Raw genomic sequence first — 27,184 nt, 5'->3', positions numbered from 1 at the left:
AAAAATTATTAAAAAATCATGTAATCTCATTACTGAGAAATAGTCTTTACATTTTAATGTTTTTAAAAGACATTCTATACATATTTTTACGTAAGTTTGATCATACTGAATACACAAGTTTAACCTATTTTTCTCTATAAAAAGAGCATTTTTATAAATGTTAAATTCTTCAAATATAATATTTTAATGATATTTCATCATTTGGGATATATAATATTTTATAAACAAAGACTTATTTTTAGTCACTTAGACTTTGTATTCGTCATCATTAATTGTTCCTCAGTGAACATTTTTGTAAGTAGATTTTGTTCAAATTTCTATTTCATTAGGATATATCTTTTTATATGCATATCTATCTGTCTTTCATCTATCTGCATTGAGAAACATCAAACATTTAAAGTTTTTAAGGAAAAGTGCCAAATAATTTTCCAGAACGGTGGGGCCAATTTACACTCCCACTACTGCAAATGAGGGTAGTTTATTTTCCTAAATCTTTGCTAATTTCATAGATGAAAAATGAGACTTCAGTTGTTTTAATTTTCATTTCTTACAAATAAGAATGAAATTTAAGTTAATTATTCATCTGTATTTATTTTATGAATTGTTTACATCCTTCACCTTTCTCTACTGGGATTTCTGCAATTACATAAAAATTTTCATATCATGTTAATCATATTTATTGCAACTACTTATCACATTTATTGAGAATATAATTTCAATTTTTTAATTTTATTTTTGACATTTATACACACTTGAAAATTTTTGCTGTCAATTTTGATAATTTCTTTTGCGATTTTTCCTTACTGCTTTATAAGCATAAAGAACTCTTCCTTAATACTAGATCAAATTAATATTTATATTTTATCCTACTTTTTTTTAAAGTAGTTAATATTCTTTTTTTAAATGATTTTTTTATATTCCTTATGCTATACTCTAAATCTCTGTGACTATTTTGTAGCTATTAATTTGTACTTCTTCATCCCTTCGTCCTTAAGTAGTTACTGTTCATTTTTAAAGATTGAATAATTTAATCCATCTGGATAGGGTAGACAGTGTGAGTTAAGAAACTGTTTTTTTTGTTTTGTTTTGTTTTCCAGAAAGCATTACTTTTTTGATATGGTATAACCCTATTTTTAAAGTAGTATAAACTTTCAGGAGAGGTTTGTGGCTGGTCCTGTCTACCTCTCCTAATTAGAGAGGTAATTCCCTTTCTGCTTATTCAAACCATCTCTCACACATAGGGCTCCCCTAAATCATAATCCCTCTAACTCTGCTAGGATAGTTAAATGAGCCAGTTGCTTATGCCATCCATGTCTGCCTTTGCTTTCTGGTCATTTTGACACCAGTGTGGACATACAATGATTTTCCAATTGTTGGTTTGTAACTCCAATTTTTACAACTGACGTTTCATTCTGAAAATGTTTTGGGGCATTTCTCTTTCTCCATGACTTACTTTGTTTGTTTGTTTGTTTGTTTGTTTATATCATGGTGACACTGGTTAATGAAATCCAGTGTTTCAAGTGTACAATTCAACAGTAAAGCATATATATACTGCATTGTGTGCTCTCCTCTCATAGATAGATTTTGCTCTGTCACCACATATTTGATCCTTTTTACCCCATCTACCTCCCTCTCCTTCAAGGCTTTAAAGAATGTTAGTATATTGCATACAATGGGAATTGGATCACAATAAAGGTGATTTAACTTGGATAATTCATTTAAGCATTTTGTCCTGTACCTATAATAAATTTATTGTTGATATGCTTTGGACAGCTCTACTGAAGGATTCATCAGGACATTTAATTGCCTGAAACAAAAAGGGAATAACCTCTGAGGAACATGGTTAGAAAATTCAAGGTGAGTGGGTCACGGCATGATGATCTAGCTTAACCGAAAGAATCAGACTCAACAGTATATTTAAATTTCTGGGTATGGACCAGTTGAGCTATCTGTTAAAAAATAATTCTGTTTATGATCAAAGATTTGAACTACTCCAATTTGAACTACTGTATATAACTTTTGAGGGTAGAATAATTGATTCCTAGTTTCATATGTAGAAGATGGCATTCTTGAATTCAGGGCACATGATGACATTCAGTGGCTCCAATTTCAAGAAAGGCTGAATACCCTCAGGCTCTTGACCATATGCTCCCCAAAACTACCAATGTTCCTCCTGGACTCTTTCCAAACTGAGCAAATGTATCCTTTCCATTGAAGTCATTGGGATGGATGACAATCTTCACAGGTCATCTAATCCGTGCACCTGCCTTTAGGCAGGGCTGCTCTTAAAACCACCCCAAACAGATGCTTCTTTGCTGTTCTCAAAATTCCCCAGAGAAGGCGTTTCCACAGGCAGCCACAATAATCCATTCCCAGGTCTCCCAGTCACCCGTAGGACACTGAATCCTAAGCATTTAGTTAATAGCAGGTGGCAATGAGACAACTCTTTGTCTCTCCCTGAGGTATTGGAAATTAGCCAAATTAGCCATGGGGTAATTGCCAAAGTGTACAGGAACCCCGATGCTGCTCTGAGCTTTACAAATATCAAGTTAAGTGGAGGTATTTAGTGTTCCCAGCTGACAAAATACCGAATACAGCAATAAGCTGGGCAAGTTTTATAATGCTCAGTCAAGAGTTTATATGTCAGTAATAAATGTCAAAGCTTAACTTCTTTCTATTTAAAAAATTGGAAAATAACAAAAAAATGAGAAATTCTTTAGAAATTAGAAATTTCTAAATAATTCTTAGAAGGGAAAAAACTGAACTATAAAATATTTATAATAAAATTTTTAAAAGACATATCAACATCCATGGGAGGCAGATGAAGTCAGAGGGACATTTATAAATTTAAATGTTTTCATTAAACAACAACAACAAACAAACAGAATAAATGAATTAACGTTCAGATTAAGCTGCTACAGAAATGAATAACAAAATAAATTTTAAACAAAGTAGGAAGTAGAAAATAATAAAGCTAAATACTAATAGTAAAGAGTTAGAAAACAAGCTCAACACACACACACACATACACACAAGAAAAATGCTTAGGAAAACTTAGTTAAGGGGGAAAACAGGAAAACTAGGCAAAATGAAAAATATAAATATAGACAAATATATTTTGAAATTATAAGTGAATAATATACCTATATCATGCTAACACAGTTAAAAATCTTGATAAAATGGATGATTTTCTAGGAAAATATAAACTACTAAATAGATTCCAAATAAGTGAAATAAATAAAGAAAAAACAAACAAATAAACATCAGTAGCCCCAAAATCACAAAGAAAATTAATACTTTATTAAAAATTTACCAATAAAAAAGACAGATGGTTTTAAAGGTCAGTTCACCCTAATGTTTAAGGAAGACATTATTTTTAAATGATTCAAACTATTCTAGATTTTGTAAAAAATGAAAGGTTTCAAAATGATTTTAGGAGGATAGCCTGTGCTTAAGACCAAAATATAATACTGTGCAAAAAGCAAAGTATGGACCAATCCTAATTTCTGAAATAGGCACAAGTATTCTAAATGAATAGCATTAACAACTTGAAGATACCAGATCATTAAGTAGTATTTAGTATAAAGCACATTTTGTACCAACAATATAGGAATGAATGCACTTTAGAAATTCTACTAACATAAATCATTTATACAACCAAATAAAAGGAGAAAGTAATGTAAGTAAGGTTGAATAAATCTAAAAATTTAACAAAATTTAATGACCATTTCTGATTTAAAAAATCTACCTAGGAGAGAAATAGATTGACAGCTCCTATAAGAAAAAAACAGTTAACTAAAACCAGTAGTAAATATTACATGAAAATATGAAATATAAAGGCAGTACTATTAAAATAAGAAAAAGAGATGTCCGATATCTCCAGCATTCAATAATATATAGTTTTAAATGTAGTAAACCAAAAGTCAAGAAAATTAGATAAGCAATGTTAATATTGGGAATGAAAAGACGAAATTGGTAAATATCACTAAATGCTTCGAAAATGTCAAGAGATCCAAACAAAAGAGTTATAGAACTAATAACATAAATGAAGAAGGTGTTTGGAAAGAGTCGAGAACTCCCTTTTATATAAGCCAAAACCACTTAAAAATAGAAACAAACAAAAAGATTGCACAATATCAAAAACTGATTAATCTTGGAATAAAATTATTGAGAGAAGGTATGGGACTTAGATTTAAAAAAATATAAAATTATATTAAGGAGCAGGAGATAATTTAAATGAAGGAAGAAAATACTATAGGGAAGCCTAAATTTAAAAATAATTGATTTATGGGGACACATCTGTGAATACAGGTTTATGGGGCAATGACAGGCAAACAGAAAATTATTTTTCAGAAGCATTATAGAATTCTTTGATTTTTCTACAGAGGTTTTAGTATCTTAATTGAAGCATATTCGCATGTATATATGTACACACACACACACGATCTTTTATTCTGTTTCTCCTGTATCACAGCTGCTTCTCATGTAATTTAATTCTATTTTGTTCAAAACTTACTGGGTTTGTTATGGTTTTTGAGAGCACCCCTGCAGAACACACACACACACACACACACACACACACACACACACACACTTTTGGTGAACAAAAACAAAAGTCCTAAGATAGGTTGAGAACTCTAGTACAGATATAGCCACTCTGCAGCACAGAAATACAAGACTGTTCCCTTTAGATTGTAACTGTATGTAGTCATGATGAGACCTGGATTAGAATCAGGACTGCTGTAGAGGTAATCATCTTTAAAGTAACAAAGTTCAAACCATCTGTGTCCATGACTATGGCAGTAGGAGCTCAAGGACAGCCCCGTCTAGCAATTTTTCACCTAGTTTGACGTCCATTTGGGATTCGCCCACTTTGATACTACAGCTAAAGTAGTGGAGGGTCTAACTTTTCTCTCTGGCCCAAGTGAAAGGAAATAAATTACCTCTAAGGTGACATAACAGAATAAGAGGAGTAGCAAGAATAACCTTTATGTTTCTAATAGTTTAAAGAGCGTTTTCACTGATATTTGGTTTTATCCCAGTGTAGTAGAATTTACGTTTTCACCTTCATTTTATGAAGAAGATATATGAATCAGATACTTCAAAAATTTTTGTCTTTTTTTTCTTTCCAGTAGAATATTCTTTTATGCTCTATATTGATTAATTGAATTGTTTTAATCAGTATTAATAAGAAAAATTACAGTACACAGTGGCTCCTACAAGAAGAGATTTTGGAAAGTAAACTCATGTGTATCCTCAGGACTATTAGAACATGTTCCCTTATTTCTCTTCCTATTGCAATCTTAGAATAACTCCACTCATTTCTGAATTGTGTCTGACCTGGTTCTCATTGTTGGAAATTAACTCTTCCATCTGGGAGCTATGTTTGTTTCTAATTCAGAAAAAAAGAAAATCTGTTTGGATGAACATGTCCTTTTCTATAATATTAATCATAAGACAAAGATCTTTAATTCTCTTTAGTGTATTCCATGGAGTTTTCTACTACCCAATTCTGGAACTCCTGTCTTAACTATTTTCAGAAAACAAAATTGTTTCACGAGACAGACTCGCACAGGGTTGGGGACAGAAAACCTTTCCTCCAGAACAGTCTCTTAACACGTATACTTCCCCCTCATCATTCTTCTCTCACTCATATCCTTCCTTTTGTCCAGCACTTCTCTATAAATGAAAAGAAGGAAACAAAGGGAGGTAGGAAGGGAGAAAGGAAGAAAACAAGGAAAAAAGGAAAGAAGGAGCCTACATGCATTAAGTGAAGGACTGGACAAAGATGACCAATGTCAAGGGAAACCATAGCTGGACTTCTAATAACTTCCGAGCTTAAATGTTTCATCAAAAGGACCAAGCTTACTTGGGAATCAGCGAATATTTTCTAGAGACTCCAGGACCTTCATGTGGTTATTGAATGACCTTTCCCACAGTGGAGTTATCAGCACCATACATTTTAAGGCAAATCTCAAGTTTTCCTTTACTCCAAGGTTAGAATCCACAGGAAGAGTAAGACTCCCTAACAGTAATGCTTTTGGGGGGCACCTCCATGTAAATCCCAAGGATCGAATTGTTATCTTTAGAAGACCATTGTAAATTTACCAGAAGGGCATTGTGGTAGGCAGCATATTTCCAAAAGACGACCATGTCCTAGTCCATAGAACCTGTGAAGATGATACTATATATTTAAAAAGAGACTTTTCAGATGTGTTTAATTTAAGGATCACAAGATAGGGAAATAACTTGGGACTATCCAGTGGGACTCAATTTAGTCATGTAGGAGGTTAAAATCAGAGCAGCTTTCCCAGCTGTGGTCAGAGAGGACTTGACTATTGAGAAATGGTCAATGATGCCATACTGTGGAGTTTAAAGATGGAAGAATGGGGCCACAAGCTAAGGAATGAGGGTCATTCCTAGAAGTTGGAAAAGAAAAAGAAATGCAGCCCTGCTAACACGTTGATTTTAGCCTATCAAGATCCATGTCGAACTTCTACTCTACAGAACTGTACAATTATTATTTTATGTTCTTTTAAGCGACAAAGTTAGTTGATAAAATATCTTTATAACATAACAAACCAACTTGATAGTGAAGGAGTAGAGGGAAGAGACTTAAGGTATTCTCATGTTTCGCACACTCATGCCCTACTCCCTTCTCCTTTAGAAATATGATTTGAACTACAGTTACATATAATAAATCCAATCATACTTCTTTACTAGATTCCCCAAATATTCTTAATGTTTCTACATTTACATGTGAGTACGAAGATAATCTTTACCTTGAGAAAATCCACTCATTTCATACCAGCAAGCACTTTGCAAATAAAGGAAATGAGGTTTTCTGGGATAATGCAAAGAACCAAATTTTAGCTTAGACATTGCCAATTCGTGGTTGTGGCTTGAACTCTTGTTTCTCTCTGGACATGATTTTCTTCATTAAAAAAAAAAATAACAGAATTAGGAGATGACTTCAAGGAAATTTCCACTCTAAACACATATAAATTCTGAAGTAGTCATGAAGAGATTGGAAAGTTTTCTGTTTGAAGGTGGGACCGACACAAACACTATACAAATTACACACACACAAACACACAAATTTTCTGAGGATCTGCTTATTTTTTTGAAAATTGAAAGCAATCTTTAAACCTGTATGTTCTCTTTTAAAATCCGTTGGTTTGCCTTCAGTTAAATCTGGTGAATTATTCACATAGTTAGTTGTATTTAGTAATAGTACTTCTAGTGTGCAAAAATTATAACACACCAAAAACATAGTTGACTTCATTTGCATTTCTGCATACCTAGGCATTTCCTGTTTTGAACTATGAGAAAAATGATAGCAATACCTTTTTTCTCACCCCACAAGTCCCTTAAGTCTATTCTCATGAAATTTCCAGCTCCATTATCCCCTGTAAAGTGGCTTTATAAAGTTAGCTAGGCCGTTAGTAGTGTTACATGGCAATAATAGTGGATATCCCCTCTATTTTTCATAAATCACTAATCTGATGTTACCATCTATTTAACAATGGTCATGAATTTTTCATTTTGCACAGAAAAAGATCCTTTCTCTGATATATCACACCAGAGCTTTCACCATTAGCCTCTGGGTTCTCTATCTTTCCAATGTCCCATAACTTTTCATTTAACTCAACTTAACTTCAGTCCCAGAGAACTTCTGTCACCAAGTCTGCGATATCTTACTGCTTCCCAGGTCACCATGCTATTTCCTACCTCTATTCTTTTGCACCTGCTATTTTTTCTCCACGTAACATCTTTCCCCTCCTTTCTACTTGGAAAAAGTCTGTTCCTCCTTGAAAACTTGGTTTAATATCTCTTAATATCTCCACTCATCCCATGCCCCTAGACATTCTCTCTCATAGCCACATGTACAGAGCTCCTTTATAACACTTATCACATGATAAAAAGATTATTATATAGTTTTCATTTCTTAACCTCTAGTAGTCTATGTGTTTCTTAGGAACACAGACTTCTGAATTTAATTATTTATAGCACACATTTTTTTTTCCAGAAAAAAATTATAGCAACTCTTGATTTACCCCCACCTACGTCAGTGATGGGTATATAGTAGGCTTTCAATAAGTATTTACTTAACAACCAAACCAAGTAACCTTATAATCTACTGTGTCATTACTAGACATACTGACTCACAAAAGAAGAGATCACAGAAAATTTAGGAGATAGTTCTCCTGCTGAGTTTCACCATCTCTGCTATTTGTTTAGTTATCAAAGAAATAGAAATTGAAAACAGACAAAAAAAGCTATGCTACCCACAAAGTTACTATAATGAAAATGTGTATTCCATATCGATGAGCTGTTACTAACTAGAACCAAGTGAATATGTGTAGAACAGCATAATATAATGAACTAATCTTCTCTTGATCAACTGATTTGTTATAAGATCTCAGGCAAATCAATCACCACCTTCATTTTGCCTCGTACTCCTCTACAAACACCAAGGAGAACACAGTGCATTCCATAAAGGTAGCTTTGAGGAATAAACAAAAAAACTGCCTAATACTGAAAGAAGCTGCAGGTTCTACACATAGATCTGTCATATACAATCTGTGATGTTGGGGAAGTTATTGCTACTCTCTGGTTCTCAGTTTTCATGAAAATTGATCACTAATTCTCGAACTCCCTCTGCTACCCCGCTCCTTACATTAAACCTGGTGGATATGGCATACTCTATCAGTTAAATTTTCTCAGAGTGATAACATTTTCTCGGTGGAGGTAGGTCTAGGTTTATGCTGGAGTCACAGTGTATGTATGTAGAAGGTAGGTGTACAAGGGTATGTAGGTATAGTGATAAAGTTCCCCTAGGTGAACTTAGTCTTCAAGGTGAGAACCAAGTAATTCCCTCCAGGTCCCTCCAGCTTCAACAATTTATGATTTTATAACTCTATGACTGAGTAGTAGGAATGGCACAGAAAGAGCAATAGTGTAAAATGCAGACTAACTGCAGAACACAGTAAGTAGGTAACATCATTAAACTCAGATATATATGCTGGGTAAACAGGATTCCAGAAGATTTTACATGTGGCCATCATCAGAGACTGGTTTCAAGTTTATGAACGAACACAAAGCCCAAGCAACCTACATCATTATGTTCTAATACTCTCGGCATTGCAATAATGCATGAACATTCTCTAAAAAGTAACTGTGGGTCAGAACCTGTTATAATTAATTAGCAAGTATTACTATTAAGTTATGTAAACCTCAAAAACACTATCATAAATACTATTATAATCATCTCTATTTCACAAATGAGAAAATTGTGAAAAGAGAGGCTAAATTTGCTCAGGGTCACTGTGGCAAAGTAGAAATTCAAATCCAGGACATCAGACCTCAGATCCCAAACTTTGGGCTTCTCTGGAATGGTGGATAATGACAGGAACTCTAAATAGGCTGCAAGAAAACCTGAATTCCACACCGATCTGGTTGTCCTTGAATATGTTACTTCCTTGCTAGGCCCAAGGTTTCTCTGTCCAAACTAAGAAAGTTGGATTAAATCTAAGGTCTCCGAGAATTACGAAAATATCAGAATTATTATCCTGGTTCAAATACTGATTACCTCTCTCCTTTCTGTGACTTTCTAATTCAAACCATCCTGAGATTTGAATGACAAGGGTTAGTGTCTGAGGGATTCTCTTATTTTCCCTCTCCCCACCCTCTTTTTTTTGTGTGTGTGATATTTACTTTTTAGCTGTTGTTTTGTTTTTCCTGGCATGTGTTATGTTGGCAACACAAACCATTGTGTATGCATCTATGTGTTTGTAAATGTTTATGTTGCTCTTGCTGCTGATTTCTTTTGTTTTGAAGAAATAATTTATAAAACAGACACAAATGGAAAGAAAACAAAATTAGGCAGACCAGATTTCACCAACGACAGGAATCTCACAATTACATTTGCCACATTATTTCGTGTTGCTTCCCTCTCCACCACTGCCACAGCACTCACTATCCCCCTTCTCCTGCTTGATTTTCTCTATAGGATATTCTACCACCTGCCATACTATATACTTGACTTATTTATGTGTTGTTTCTTTTCACTAGAATGGAAGCCAAATAATAGAGGCTTTTTGTCTCCTTTATTCATTGCTGTTGTGCCCATGCCTGTAACAGTGTCTGCACACAGTAGGTACTCAATAAACACTAACAAATGGGAGTAAATTGCTTCCTGATAAGAAGGACTTCTAGGGACTAATGGCATGTCACTATTAAATTTCTGTTTGCTCATCTCGCTTAATGTCATCGTCCACCCAAGGCAGAGCCCAGGAATGAGACTCTACTCAACCCTCTTCTCTGAATTGTCGGAACATGTGACTGTCTAGGTTCAGGCTCTAATCGATTAGGTCCTCTTAGATTAATGCAAATGACACCCAAACTGACTCCCCAAATCTTCTCCTGTTTAACATCCATGCCCCCAGCGGTACCCAGAATGATCTCTAACCAGTATCTATCAGATCATGCTGTTCCTTTGTTTAAATTCTGCATGAATCCTCAAGGATTACAAAGCAGACTCTAGACCCTTTGGTAGAAAACAAAAAGCCATTTGACTTGACCACTGGTTATCATATTATATTTTTTGCAATTCTCTCTTTGGTCTTTGCACCCACTACACTGTTTTTCTGAAATGCCCTTAAAGTAATGGTTTACCTGAAAAATTCCATTAACATTCAGCCCAACATCAGTTATGTTAGAACACCTTTCCCCAATTTTTCAATCATAGAAGCCATTCTAATTTCTTTCTTCCCATTGTACTGTTCGCCTAATTCCAGTAATACATTCGTCAGATTGCAATTGAGTTATTTGTAAACACTGTCTCTATTTTGTAGACTAATATTTAATGGCAATGCCTAGTGCAGTGCTTTGTACAGAGAGAAGGCCTTCAATAACTACTGAATCGATAAATGAAGGAGCAAACAAATACTATACATTTTTTATCTAGAGATCTTTATCTTCCTCATTTAAAACATGTTTGTAAATGAAATCAGATTCCAAACCCTTACCAACAAACAAAGTTTAGAATTGTCCTAGTCTTACCTAAACAGATCTTGTGCCTGTCTAGGATATCTCTTGACTTCGCAAGTAACTGCGATGCGGAGGCCATTCCTTCCATAGGTATCTTCTTATGTAATCTCCCAGTGAAAATCCACCTTGAGCCTAATGTCTTAGTGAGAATGCTCTTACAAAGTTTGGATGGCACCTGAGTTATATTTCCTTGATCTGCCAGAGGAGAACCGGAAGCGATAGTATCCCCACGTGCCTATGACCAGAGACGTAGAGCATGAGATTCCAGGAGAGTAGGACTGTGGAGTAGACTGTTCCCAGGATTGCTTTAAAAGCACAAGAAAAGTTTTCTTTAAAATCAGGGTGGCACAACAGCTGCCTGAAGACACCACACATCCAAAATTAGGAGTGGGAACTAAGTCGAAGAATCAGTTAAGTAGTGTCTGGCTTCCTGAACCACCTTAATGAAATAAAATGCCAAAATTCACAGATACAGTGACACTCCTGCTGACGGCCTAAAATAGCATCAACTTCCGACTGAGCGAGCCAATTGCTAGCTATTGCATTCAACTCTTCTGCTTGATAACATGTCAATAGGGCAACCTTATTTTCAAGATGAGTTCCCTTCTCCCTCTCTCATTTCCATTTTGGCACTGAGGCTGGACTTAGCTTTTTCTAAAGCTCACTAGACAAGCAGATGCCACTGTGGATGAATTTTAAGAATTAAAAGTATTTCCATGCGTGAAAGAAGGCAGAACTGGATGGGGATGAAGTATTGGGAGAAGGAAATTTCTGGATATAGATATTGCTAAAATCACAAGAACCAGATTTGAAGTTCAAGGGGGAACAGATGTATATCTTAAGTGCTGTTAACAAAAAGAGTATTATCTTCAGTACTTGTCTTATATCACCTGGAGTAAGTGGCCCATCTGAGTACCATGACCCTCTTCGGGAAGCCCAGTGTTCTTGCAGACATCTGGTGTAAACAGAGTGATAGTGCACTTGGATTTCTACCCGTTGCCTGGTCAGTCATAGGTCCCTTCGTCAAAGGAAATCAAATCATATTTTAAAAATCTCCCAAGATAGTAAGAGGAAGAAATAAAATGGGATTTGGCAGAAAAGTCATATGATGAGCACGGACTCTATGGGTCCAATCCTCTACCAGGCCTAGTTAGCTGCCCTTCTGCAAGCTATAGTCATAGACACAGTATGTGCTGAGGTTAAGAGCAAGGCTTTGAGTTCAAATTGCACCTCCAATAATTACTAGACTCTGGGAAAATTATTTAACTTCTCTTTGCTTCAATTCTTCATTTGTAAGAGATTAGTATCTACTTCTTAGGGTTATAGTCAAGAAACATGAGTAAAGCATGTAAAACTTGTAGTACATAGTAAGTGCTTAATACCTACAAGTCTTATTTTAAACAGAGGCATTAGTTAGAATATTTAGGATCAAGTCAGACTAGAGAAACTCTACTGCAAGCAAATGTCTTGGTGGAGTGGCACAGAGAAAGACCAAGATAAAGAAGATGTGACCTTTTCTCTCAGTCATCTTACAGTAAAGTAGGATGTATAGACATATAAACAGACATATTTATATGTATATTATTTGGTTATATGTAACATATCTACATATGTGTGTATACATATATAGGTGGGAACTAAAAGCCATAAAAGTTGTGAATAAAATATAACAATAACAAAATTTAGAAAGAACTTAATTGTGACTTAGGCATTGGAGACTATGTTTGGGGTAGGTTATAGTGCCTCTCTATTTGTACAAAATTTTTTTTAAAGCTACATTTACAAGCGATATAGATTATACATCTGGATCCTGGACCACAGCAGGACAATACCTTCATTTTTCTTTATCATTCACCTCAATAACCCACGTAAGTTAAATTCAAGGAAGCAGCAATTGCACTGTGGTCAGGTTTTTGTTGCTTTGCTGTCTCCCTGCTCCCCACTGCTTGACAAAAGAACACTGAGATCAAATGTGGCCCAAGCTTGTCCAGTCTCCAACTGGCCTCTAATTGTTCTATAGATTTCACAGGCACATTTCTGAATGGTTTGGGAAACAAACCATTGGTTTCCAAACTGATGGGTTCAAACTCTCTCGATTGGAAAGTTTTAATGAAGACAGAAAAAAAAAGAAAAAGAAAAAAGAATTTCAGCAGACTATAGACAAAAGAAAAAAATTATCTAGGTTTTCTAATACCTGCAGTTCTCTCCCTAGTAGTAATGCATTCTTTGTTCTGCTGAAAAACATTCTATACTGATTATGCTGACACTAACAGTAAGGTTGTGTGGTAGTTGGTTTTCTTTAATTTTTTTCTTCACAACTCAGATGAGAAAGTAGGTTATGATTCATCTTGCACAATCTGAGTCAAAATTCATTTTTGTCTCTTTTCAATTAGTTCTTCTGCATTCCACATTAAAAAGCAAGAGCAGTTTGCTCAGCAAATGAGAACATTGTGGTATATCTTTGTGTATTGCTTTCTCACACACAATGACTGAAAAACATTTTTTTGTATTATCTAATGAAATTCCAATAACAAGAGTACACAATAAGAAAACACAAAGTGCTAATTCAAATAGAGGCAAACACTAACATTAAAAATTCACAGTTGATTATTACACGCTAATCATAAATGGCATAAATCAAACCAGATGCTGCACTGGGAAGCAATACTAACATCTCTTAAAATTTTGAGCTGTTATGGTTTAGATTGTATTTTAACATCTTTTTATTTAAATTGATCCTCATAATAAGGTAATAAAGTAAACAGGGATCATAACGATCTTTTTTCATAGCAGAAATAATTGAAATTCACGAAAGTTAAGAAGTTATATAAAATGTCTGGAAGTACAGGTAATCTAATCCAGAAAACCTAAACCTAACTTAATTTTGTTCCATTTACTAAAATGTCCTTAGATAAGCTAATTTCTCTAGGAAAATGATAACACTAACCTTAAAACTGCTGAAATGTTTTTACATGATGCATAACAATATATTCTAAAGCATATTGCAAATGTCAAATGTCGCCAATGTCAAACAAAGAAGAAATAGGATTTACACTTGGATTTCCTGACTCCAAGTCCAGTGCTTGTTTCACTATGCCATGTAACAAAAGATGAATTATTCATTTTTATGACAGTGCTGTATTATCTACACAGAAGAACAGTGTCACATTACTGGTTACTGATATTAATATCACTATGTATGCTAAGTACTATTAGTGAACAACATTATTGCTTATGCAGGAAAATCCTTAAACAGTGATGCTAGGGTATCCAACTGAGTACATAGTATTCCTTATATTCTGCATTCTTATTTTATTCTGATTAAAGCTGCTTTAAATGCAGTGGATCCTCTCAAAAACCTTAAGAAATGAAGAACAGCACTGAGCAAAGTATAAAATGGTCTAGGAAATATAATCCTTGAGTTTCTTTTTCAACTTTTCTGTGGAACTCTTGAAACAAGCAATGCCATAATTTTACTTAGGGCAGTTGTGTTCTATTACCTACATTTTAAATGTGTATAGAGGACAATATTTAAAAAGTATATAAGGTAAATAAATTAAGCGGCCAAAGGATCCCAATAGATGATGAAGTCTAATCTCCTAAACTGAGGAATGAGGCCCATGGAAAACGGGCTGGATGAAGGTGGCATAGCAAGTCAGTGGGACAGGGTCAATCCAGAATCTGGCCTCTGAATGCTTGATACCCAGCTCTTTATACCACTACACTGCCTCTCACAATTACATGAGGACTTTCAGTATAAATAACGCTTATTTTAGAAAACGACTCACTGGATAAGTAATCTTGAGGCCATCATTTCATTATGGTGTTCATCAATTTGTCTTCTTGCTGAACTGTATCCTCATTTCTCAATATTTTGAACATTATGGTTCAAGGGTCCATGGATGAGTATTTTCAAATTTAAATACGGTATTTAGTTTAGTACCTTTTTTAAGAGGAAAAACAATAAGTACTTCAACCCATAAAATCAAGTTATAAATATTATTGACATGGATGAATATAAAATAGGTTCAAAATTAATTGATTTAAATAAAAAAATGTTGGCAAATAATAGTATAGTATATATATCATTTTTACCATAGGTGGTAAAAATTATAAAGATGCCCTCCAATAACAGAAGAATGGGAACTTATTAAACCAGATTTCTAAGTGCCCTCTTTAACTTTGCCATGACCCTAAGGCTGAATAAGAGAGAAAGAGAGAGGCAGTGGAGGTTAATAAATGTTTCCCTTACATCCTGCCTACTGCACTACCTTCCCTTCCCTCAATGATTAAATCCTGCATAGTGTTTTTGTTTTTTCTTGTTGAATTTTAACAAATGATGCTCATTTCCAGATAGAAGTGGAGCCAGGTCCAGGACTCATACAAAGTTTCAATAGTGAACCAGATGAGGACAGAGATCAGAGCTGTTCAGCACTGTAGTGGATCTAGGAGAATTTAATGCAACATGACTGACATCAGAGTCACACTTAGGAAGAGGACTGGGATAAGGTCATTAATTTGGACCTGCTTCTGGGATTTCCCAGTTTATTGGCTTTGTATATTTTCAGCTTGTTTTTGTTTAAGAGCATTCAACTGTCTTTGCTGAAAACTCTAACCATAGATAGTACATTGCCAACCAGTCTCTACTCCCCAGATATAGTGTCAGTTCATGTGGACTTCTCTGGCATTTTATGTCGCACAGGTCAGCTGGTAATAGTGGCAAAAGCCCCTGAACCTAGTTGAAAAAAAAAATGTGTTTTCTATTGACAGTCATGAAATTTGTTTCTCATTAAAGCCCTTGGTGCTAGAAGATTTAACAAGTGCTTTCTCTCCTTGGCCATGATGCTACTTCATTTCTATTATCTTCCATAGTATACACAACGATTGGTGTATAGTAGGCACTCAATAAATATTTGTAGATGAATGAATCCATTCAATTAAAAGTACAACAGATGTCTACCAAGTAGAACTCCACAGATGTTCAAACAATGGCTTTGCTGACAGTCAATTAATTATGTCTTCTGACAATTCTAATGTCACTTCAAAGTCTGGAAGGAGATGATTATCTGAGTGTTTTAGAGAAATTTCTGGGGAAAGTGCTGGCGGGGGTGAAAAAGAGTAGTTAGGAGGGGGAAGAGAGCTGAATTCAGTTGTCTGTATTAGTATGTTTGAGGTTAGAAAATGCATAGTTAGCATTTGTATGTTCAGGCGTCAATTCTTGCCAAGTCTCAGCACACAGCCATAGACAACCTATGAACTGAGACTGTTTTTTGCTATACACAGTGCGTGCCCTCACCAGCTCTTTCTCTTCCAGAATGTCAAACCTGCCTTTACAGTTTTAGGCAAAAGATGTCTGATTATAAAGTAGGAAATTCTTTTCTACTTTTCATTCTCTGATAAAGAGAATGGTGATCCCAATGTAACTGAATGAGTGAGTGTCTGTGTGTATTAAGACACCATGAGACACCAATCCTGGGTGGTGTTTCACATCCTTGAAGGGGCCTAGTGACCTTTCACAATTGGTTGCTATGGAAAACACACTTAAATATGGGGACAGAATGTTTCTTTCAATATGATGCTCTGCCCATTTGACCCAATTAGATTAGAACAGAAGAAAATTGAGGCGGTAAGGGATTGTACTAGGAACAAATGACTACAAAGAAACTGCGGAGTGGGGTAAAATTGGATCTAGAACTTAAAAAAAAAATCTTAACTATGTAACCTATCTACTGACCAATTTTAATCCTTAATTTTTACAGAAAACACATGCAAAAGAGATCAAGTCCAAGCGTGTCGATCTAATTTTGATTGAAATTCAATGAATGTAGCAAGCATGTCTTTCTTACTCTATACATTCTCTAGAGCCTTTAAGTGATTAAACAAAAAAAAAAAAAAAAAAGAAGGAAAGAAAGGCTGAGTGATAATTCAGTGCTCTTTCATTAAATAATTTGCGAATCTAGAAAATTCACTCATTTTCATCATCTCTAAAAATGAGGGGATTTTCCTTGGTAGTCTCTAGGACTACTGCAGCTCTAACACTTTATCATTCCATAAGGTGTTAAATAAATGTTAAGTGACTGAAGTATTTCCCCGCTGTAGTTTCCTATATACCATGTCCCGCCACAGGGAATATGGAATATCTGCTCATAATTTTCACTTATAGGTTCATTAATTAAACAAATATCAAACATCTCCCATGAACCAGGCATTTTTTTAGGGCCTAATATGGGGACACAACAGTAAACTAAATAAAATTATTGCCTTTAATCAGACTTACATTCTAGCACGAAAGATAGACAACACATATTACTAGTAAATAATTTGGTGAGAATGAGAAAAAAAATACTGGGTATCTCTTCAGTTATTTTATATTTGAAAATCAAGGAACTCAGGACAGTACCTTACATAGGTCCTAGGAAGATAGTGACTTATTTTATTACGTTTTAGGGCAAAGTATTTTTAACCCAGGTTTGAATAAGGTGTATCCAAGTCTAGATTCACCAAAATAGCAGGTCCTCACCTACTTTCTCACCTTTGTGAATAGCCCTGCCAGTCCTCTTCCTGCTAGCAGAGACTAATTTCTATTCTTCATTAGAGAGGGAATTTGGCTACAGAGTTCAAAACACTCCCAGCTATGTGACCTTGAATGAGTCATTTGGGCTTCAGTTTTCTGGAATGTAAAAGGTTGTTCTAGACAGTTTCTAAGATTAAATCCTCTTTATGATATTATAAATCTAGGTTTCCAAATCAATGCTTAAAAACACACTAGATAGCCAAATTAATTAAAAATTAACATGTGCTAAGATAGAACACATTAAAATGCTTAGGATTATTTATTTAGTGCTGCAAACATATATTGCCCTGAGTAAACATTTTACCAGAAATCATTACCACAAAAGAAAATATATCGAATATGTCTCATTAACTAGAAAACATTCTATTTCCATGACCCATAGATACTTTAAACAAAGAGCTGGGGAGACATGAAACCAAGATATCTATTTTTCCCCCAAAATCAATACAATCTTTTCTCTAAACCACTAATTTTCTTTTTTTTTTCTAGTGTGGTTTCAGGGTTTTTAATTAATTAGGTAATTTTTCTGTGAAAAAAGATCCTTAAGGTCTCAGGTTCCATCTGTACTAGAGGCAGTTGCCTACTACCTGGAGTCATTTGCCAGTTTGTGATTGACAGGATCACTCTGGAAAGCATTTTCTTAACATAAAATAATAAAAATAATGAAATATAAATTACTTAGCACCTCTCAGTTGAGACCCTCGAAGCATTTTTCAAAGCAATCACATTGTTTCTTGTACTGACAGAAAAGCTATAGCACAGAGCATGTTAACTGATCTGTCTTATCGTCTATGACCAATCCGACGTCATGGTGCTAAGAGAATGTGATGGGGTAGAAAGAGAACAGGATCTAGAGTCAGTAGGCCTAGCCCCTGTTGTAATTCTGCTGCTTAGGGAATCCATGTCTTTTGGGGTGGTAGTGGTGGCCCTGGAGGGTGGGAGTCCCTCAAATCTTCTATGTCTTCATATACCAAATGCAAATAAACATACGGCCTGTTTTGCAGGGCTGCAAATGATATAACAGTATGAAAGTGATTTATAAAGCATTATAGAAATGCTAGTTATAATCAGGTAATAACAATGATAATCTTGTGATAGAACTGGAAATTCAACGACAGAGACATTCAATGATTCCCAGGTAAGTTTAGATGCCTTAGTCACTGCATAGCACAGATGGGCAGTCCATGAGATGCTTGAATATCTATCCCTACTTCTCCAACAAGGGGTTATTGGGCTTTGGTCTAGGTTTTTCTAAGAACTTGTTTCTGTCTGTTAAAAGAAGTTAATTCATTGTACTGAGTGGGACTTTGTCAGCATCCTCTCACTTGCCTTAGTTGCTAATTTTGGAAGCACAATTCATTCCTTTTCCACATAGCAGTCCTCCAATAGAAATCGGGGTTCCAGGTTTTCTTTTCTCCATACCTTCAACTGTACCTCGAATAGTGGTTTCCAGGTTCCTGAGCATCTTAGTCCATGTCCTCTATATATGCTTGCTTATCGAGTGGTCTTAATAGTATAGAAAAGAAATGGACTTTCATCCCTGATGTTTGTGGCACTCTCCTTATATTCAGGAAACTTTGCTGGACTTCCATTTTGCTCTCAATTGAGAAAATACATAGTACCAAATATGGTGAGTTGGTTTGATCAATAAAGTAATCACAGCACATGCCCATCTCTGCCTGTCTCCTCTTAAGGCTTACCAGGTCCCTGCTGCCTCCTAACTTCCACTGTCCAGCTGTCCTTTGAGGCAGTAATCCTAATTTCCCTAGAACAAACTTCTGGATTCATGCAAATTTTCTCAGTATATCTCACTAACAACACTCAGAGAGACATAAAGAAAAAAATTCTTAGATAAATGACCAGTTCTGTGAAGAGAATTTACCTAGTGCTTCCTGAAGGCATAAGGATTCTTCAAATAGCTCACTAAACAATTTTAAGACTCCCACACTTCAGTTTTTTTTTAAAGAAGAAATAAGACAACACCATGTAAACAATGTCAAGATAATTACAGCTTCATGCTTAAAAATAAGCTTGTAGATATCTACAGTCCATTCTCAGATATATTACAGTATCCATTTCCAGAGATACTGTATTCCAATAGTGATGTCTTCGGTCTTAGGTTCTACACAGCCAGAACACCATTAGTTTGGAGAGAATCATGCCATGGACACAGATATAGACATGTAGAATCCCTCACATACAAAATGTAAGAAAGTAAAGAAATAAGAGGCTCTTGGTGTACCAATCAACGTGGAAAACTCTTGGATAAATGCAGAGATATATCAAAGATATCTAGAGAAAAACTCAACTCTCCTTTACATTCCCCCCTCAAAAATGTCAAAAAATAAGCTCCAATGCTGGCAACTAGCCCTGTAAGCTTCTAATTTTCTAGCAATATCTGATACATTTCTCCCCAAATTCATTTTAATAGGTAACTTAAAAATTTTATGTTTCCGACATACTTTTCTAAGTTGCCCAGAGGAACAAGTTGCTCCACTGTGCAAGATCTTGAACTAAGGCATGCAACATTACTGCAAATGATTTGAGCTAAAGACCTGCTGCCTGGCTAACTGAATTAGGTGAGAATTTTCTCCAATCTCTACCCTTCTTATAGGTTTCTTTTCTTTCTCCTACAGGCTAGTGTTTCAAGACCCATTCAAGGACCTCATTGCCAATGGAAAGATACTTGTGAAACTGCTAGAGCACAAACTTAAGACCAAGTACATAGAAAATGTTCACAGCATGAGAGACTTTAACTTCCCTTCAAATATATGGACTTACCCAACTGTTGTATTATGGTTCATTCTTTGTGGCATTTATCTAATATTATAAATGCAAGGCACAATTTTTTAAAAAGAAGAGGGAGAGCATGGAAACATTAAAACTAGCACCTTTTCAGAAGAAATTATTTTAAAAAATACCCAGATGATACATAGTTAAAGGTTTCTGCTTGTAATATTTTATGAAGAGCTGACTTGAGAAAACAAGATGAGCTGTAGTTATCAGTGTTTTGCCTTCCCTTAAGATCAACAGCAGGGCTACAGTCAGCTAACATGGTTGATAGGGAGGTATTAGGCATGCTATCTTTCTTCATAAAGTATACTTCTGGGCCAGGGCTGAAAAGTCCATGCTTAGTGTCACATCAGTTAATTCAGGAGTTATACTGAGAGTTATACTGTCAGTGATACTGAAGTCCAGGCTACAACTTCAGGAGAGAAAGGATGACATGAGACAGGGATAGCCAACTATTGACAAGCTGCAGGAACAACACGTGCCTTTCTATAATGGTCATAAATTAGAATGGACTTAAGATCAGAAAAATAAGTCCAAATCCTGAAACTTATGAGCTATGTGATCATGACAACTCAGTGAGCCTCTCTGGTCTCTGTTACCTCAAGTAAAAAATGAAGACATCACCACTAGATCTGTCGGTCAGACCACAGCTGTGAATAGGCTTTTTAAACTTGTAGAGCTTTAGGTAAATGTCAGTTTTTATTATTACCACCATAATGGTTATCGTTGTAGCAACAAGACAAAGGGTATATGTCTTGTAGAGAATAAGAAAACATACACAAGAAAGGGAAAATTTAAAGATCTACTATAGTTATTAAAACAGTCAAGTTTAAAAGGAATAGAAATATGACTCTCTTTGTTTATACTGCTCAAGAGAGGGGTCTAAGATAGTTCATTTGTGACAGGCTTCAATACTTTTTTGGGAAAAAAGGGTATCATGTGTAGCTATGTAGTAACAGCATCTTTAGCTGTTTTAATCCAAAGTCATTCATGCCTCTCCACAATATCTATGTCTGTCTATCTGTATGTCTGTTTGTCTGTCTGTCTATCTATCTATCTATCTATCTATCTATCAACTACTAGACTGTTTCAAAGTTAAGTTTCAGACATCAGAATACTTAATCCTAAAACTTCAACATGTTGCTCCTAAAAATAAGGATATTTTCCTATATAATCATAATATTATTACCATAGTCAAGAAATTAGCACTGATGTATTATCTAATATATAGTTCATATTCAAATTTCTCTAACCTTGACCCAAATTCTTTACATTTTTTTTTAATCCAGAAAACAATCGAGACTCATACCTGGCATTTGAATGGCATGATACTTTAATTCCTTTAATTTGGAATAGTATCTTCTAACATTTACTTTTTTGAAGAATTTAGGAAAATTGTCTTAAAAAAGGTCACATCATCTGGATTTGTCTATGTCCTAATGGTTGGATTCCAGTTAAATATTTTAACCAGACTATTACACAGGTATGTTGTATACTTCCTGCTATATCATATCAGCTGGCATATGTCAATTTGTCCCATGATTGGTGATGCTAAATTTCATCATTTGAATTAAGAAGGTTTCCTCCAGACCTCTCCATTGTAAAGGTATCTTCTTTGTACTTAAGTCATTTGTAAAATGATCTTTTGATATTCCTCCCAATACTTTTAAGCATACCATAATTACAGTTCTTTAATTATTCAAAAAAAAAAGCTGTTAAAAGTGATGAGTAGCTCTATAAAGAAAACAAACAAAAAAACCGAAAATATATTCATGAATCATTTCACTTAAGGAATGAAAAAAAAAGCAACATGACCACAGGGGAACCTACTCTGTTTATTTAGATTTTGTTCCCTTCCACTCCCTAGTGCGGCTTATAACCTAGTAGGAGATTTTTGAAAGAAAGCACTTAATGATCTTCAACAAATCAGCTGTAGTGTCAATAAAGTTCCATTGTTAAATTGGTAAATTGGTGGAAAAGGAGAGTAGGTGATGGGGTTGGGATGGTGCAAGAGAGTAAAGCTCTTTTAGGGTGGTGCTTGGCAATGTTATTTCCAACTCAGGATGGAACTAGGATAAAATTCTGTTAGAAAACAAGAGAAGGCTCTCATTCATCTCTCTTTTCAGGTCTTCCAATTACAAACACCCTGATATGTAACCCTTCTTCCCCCATCTCCAGGCAGATTTATGGATTCTGTCTTCTACTCTCACATAGGCCTCCGGGAGACCCAGCACAGCGCTGATATCTGCACTGATAGTTCTTACATGTCTGCCTCTCTCCTGTCTTGCTGTCCCTAACACTCAGCACAGGGGCAGGCATGGAGAATGTGCTCGGGGAATGTTTAATGTTTAGAGTGGAACAGTAAGTGATAGTTCTGTTAACTCATCCTTTACTTCCTGCTTTTACCTAGCCAGTAAGAGGTGGAGCTGGCCTTCGAACCATGGCATTTTGGCTTTAGAGACCACATTCTTAACCACTATTGATGGAACAGTTAGTTCCCATAGCATTTGATCTCAAACTGCCAAAGCTCATTATGTAAGATAAAGTCACCAGCCTTTAGTCTGGCATTAAAAGTCTTCTCCACATGAGTCCCAACTTACTTTCCAACCTTACTTCCCAATATTTTTTCCTTCCCACATGGGTGCTTCACTCCAATGATTGCATTCACTATATGTTAAAATTTCCTCATTAGAAATGACATCACTTCTCTACTGTTTTCCTACTTTCCAATCTCCATTAGGATAATTTTAAAGACTTAACTCAAAAGTTAACTACTCCATCAACATCTTTCCATTCTTGCCTTGGGATGTCCTCGCTCCTTTTTCTGAAATCTCATAGAACTTTGACTAAACTTTAAGTCATTTGTCACTTTCTGTTTTGTGTTATAATTAAACATCATAACTCTGTACACATACTCTATTAGACTATAAGCACCTTTAAAGGTAAAACCCATATTTGCCTGTCTCCAGCACCTAACAGAGTAGCCTGCAAATAATAGCCACTTGGTGGATGTTTTCCACATGAAGTAAATTTTATTTGAATAATCTCGGCTTCAACTCATATTCTGTTTATTCTATTTACTTAGAAGAGAATACCCTTTGCTTATTTTCCATCTGTTCAAAGCTGATTTTCTCCATAAAACCTTTCTAAATATCCAACCTAAACTTTTGGAAGTACCAGATTGTGGAGGTAGTGATACAAGTGTGTGTGTGTGTGTGCATGTGTGTGTGTGTGTGTGTGTGTATACAAACCCACCAAATCATACACATTAATCGTGTACAGTTTTTGTATACCTCAATAAAGCTTGAGACATAGCTTTTAGAAGAAAAAAAATGTATAGACTTGGAGTCTGAATTCTAGTTCATTCCTGCAATTTATTAGCTGTCTGTAACAGGTAGATTACTTGACATTTCCATGCCTCAGTTTCCTAATTGGGAAAAAATAATAACATTTACTTTACATAGTTATATTTTTTTTCTGTAAGGATGAAATGAGTTAATTCCTATAAAGCACATAAAATAGTGCTACCATATTGTAAACACTTTCTAGTTAATCATTATTCCATAGTCTTTGTTATGGTTTGTAATTCTTATTTGGCAATGATTATTAACCAATTAGTGACCTATGATCTATTTAGGTAGTAACTTAAACTGAAGTTAGGTATTACTAATGAAATTTTCATGGGCATATCTTTTTTTTTTAATAAAGTATGGGCTAACTTTGATTATTGAGCATATTCTACATGCCAAGAACTTGGCTAAGTGCTTTCTATAAATATTTTATTCAATACTCATATTAATAGTATAAGCTAGCAATTATTTTCATTTTATAAATAAAGTTAAACAAAAACAAGGATTTAGAGAGAGTAAGTGATTCATTCAACTGTCTAAGCTAGTAAGTTGTAGAACTAGGACAATTCTTAAAGGTAAAGGTAATATTTAATTTATGTCTGTTTCCCAGAGTGCTTAATATATGTTCATTAAACAATTTTCTTTATTGCCATGTAATTTTTTTTGCTATAATATTTAAAACATATATACTTGGTATGTTAACTTTTCATTTTTAAGATACTTTAATACAGATAACTTATTGTTCACTTTTAACCTGCTTTTTCTGAATCTTAGACTCCAACATAAACCCTTCGCCCACATCACTGACAAGAACATGATATACTTTTTGTATGTTTTAATATAACAGCAGACTTTTTTTTTTACTATTATCCATGCACTTGTGCTAATCTCTATCCATTTATGTTTAGCTTTTACTTTGTCACATTTCTTTGGATTGATGCTGTTTCTATATGATCTTATCAGTGCTGAAATAAATTCTAGAAAACATTTGTTCTATACTTTTGATTTAATGAAGTGAGAAATGGGGCTCAGGCAGATGGGGAACATGCCAATATTGATTAACCAGCAAGGGCAGAGGGACCAGAACCTGAATTCTTTATTCTCACTATTGTGCTCTTTTAGCTTAGCTACACTGCTTCCTGCATACAAATAAATGCCATGTTTGTAATATCCTAACCCAGTCCATCTATGGCATGGCTTTGAACCAGTGCCCTTAGTTTACCTGTCATTACATATTCCCAAATAAGAAGCAAGTGGGAACACATGAAAATAGAAAATATTTGAAAAAAAATTGCTGTGCAATTTTCTACCTCTGTGCCTTTGCTCCCAGTGCTCCCCAAATGTAATATCCTTTCTTTGTATGTCCTTAAAACAGCACTACTCAGAATGTGGTCCACAGATGGGTATCTGCATAAGAAATGTTTATCATCTTGTGATGAGAGAACAGAAATACAAAGCTAGTATATAGGAAATACTATAGCAATTTAATAGAGTAATGTATTCTTGTTAAATCTAATAATGGTAAAACTTGATCTTCCATTTTGTATTCTTTTTATTTAATTTCCCTAGTAATTAATTTTTACTGTATTCTATAAAAATACTGGTCTCCAACAGATTATGGAGGAGTCTTTCATAACAAAAAAACTTGAGAGGTACTGCTTTAAAGGGTCTAGATTCAAGTGCCACTAATTCTTCTATAAAGCATTCCTGATGTTCCTTCCAGATTAATGAAGCTTTTTAAATTTTAAAACATTTGACCTAAGCAAGTCTATCTTATGTCTCTTATAACTTTTTACCTAGACTAGTAATTATTTGTATGTTTTTCTTATCTCTTCTGAATAATTACAACTTCCTTGAGGACAAGTTATATATCCATAACACATCACAATTAGCATATAATTCATAAATTCACGTTACACTAATGGTCTGAATGGATTAACTGTTCATAATTATTCACAGGTCTGGAGAGGGAGAAGTTAAAAAAAATACAAAGGGAACAATGTCTTTTCCTAAACTTGAATAGGGTAAGAATTGAAAGTTTAGACACTATCCAATTCTACATTTTGTATATTAATATTTAGGCCTGAACACACATAGAAGCCCCATTTTTGCCTAAAAATAAGCTAATAAATCATCAGTGATTAAGTTTAAATCAAATTTGTGTCTCAAGAAACTCTGCAATGCCCCTGAGATTTTAATATAAGCTAAACAGATATCATACTTATGGCAGTCTCTCATAAAGCAATTTCCAGAACACTCAATTTTGTGCACATACCAACTCCAGTGCATCCAGACTCAAATCCTTTACCAGTAAAGCTGATCATACTCTTAATTACTAATTAAGGAAAACAACAGAATATTTACTTCAGAAGTCAGCTCTAGAGCCCACTCACCAAAGTATTCATCAGCAGGTGGATTTTCCATGTCATAAAGCATCTTCTTGGTCAGGTGCTCTAGCTCATCTTCAGGGCGGAATGAGGGGGTAACAGCTGGAAGCCCCTTTGACCCTGTTTGTCCACCCTGCAAGGCAGAAAATCGTCCTTTAAATGCAATCTAGACATCAACAAAGGCAATCAGGTAGTGTGCATTGTGGAGGAAACGGCATTGGACATGACTACTAGGACACCTGGGTTTAAGAATTGGGTTTATCAGTGTCTGACCATGGACAGAGAACTTTATTCACTTGCCTTATCTACATGAGTCACCTATCAGGCTTTAGAAATCCTTGTTTACAACAGTAGGACTCTACTTCATTCAGCAGTTGTAGGAGTCAATATATACCAGTTGCATATTTATTAAAAAGATGAATAAATTGAGCCTCCCTCTAATGGAACTTACAGTCAAATGAGAAATAAAGGCATATTAATAATTAAAGATAAAGCAACTGTAGAAAGTGCAAAACCAGAGTACAAATAGGACCTCTTACATAGCTTGAAAGGAAGAATTCCAGAGAATAGGCAGTGACACAGAATAGGACTTTCTCAGCTAAAGAGGAAGAAACATACAGGCTGATTTTTCTCACATTCAGGTGGTATAAGGAGCTCATGGCAGTCGTGTATTTCTGGACCATGTATAACATTTGAGAAAGAGGATGTAACACATCTTATTGGATATAGGAGTCCAGAAAGTGAAGGGCCTTGTGTTCCAGTCAAGGAGGTTGAGTAATGTTTTTCCCACTAGCACTGCAACCAGCCAGATATCAAATGGAGAAAGTAAATCAGTAGAATTGACACTAGGTTGGCATTTAAATCAGTGGGTGAGGCAGAATTACAGCAATGTAAAGGAATCAAGTGCCAGGTGAGATCACTTAAGGTAACCAACCAAGAATCAAACTTAAGTAGAGAGAAAAAAAAAAGGCCAGATGCCAGATGTAAATTGTAAAATAGCTTTGTGTTGTATAAATAAAAGTAATTTA

At 35.0% G+C, this 27,184-nt stretch overlaps 1 protein-coding gene across 25 annotated transcripts in view; it reads right to left on the bottom strand.

Annotated features, from left to right (window-relative positions):
* The window catches only part of LPP (LIM domain containing preferred translocation partner in lipoma), a 613,522-nt gene that overhangs the window by 128,457 nt on the left and 457,881 nt on the right, over positions 1–27,184 (bottom strand). For all 25 annotated transcript variants that reach the window (XM_025042205.1, XM_025042204.1, XM_015599903.2 and 22 more), the window contains one exon: positions 26,163–26,289. In XM_025042205.1, the coding sequence (XP_024897973.1) occupies positions 26,163–26,289 (127 nt within the window). The remainder of the gene's footprint in view (positions 1–26,162; positions 26,290–27,184) is intronic.

The sequence above is a fragment of the Pteropus alecto genome, unplaced genomic scaffold (assembly GCF_000325575.1).
Source record: "Pteropus alecto unplaced genomic scaffold, ASM32557v1 scaffold88, whole genome shotgun sequence".
In the NCBI taxonomy this organism is placed as follows: domain Eukaryota; kingdom Metazoa; phylum Chordata; class Mammalia; order Chiroptera; family Pteropodidae; genus Pteropus; species Pteropus alecto.
Note: the sequence above shows the minus strand (reverse complement) of the source record. Positions and strands in the feature narration are given on the sequence as shown.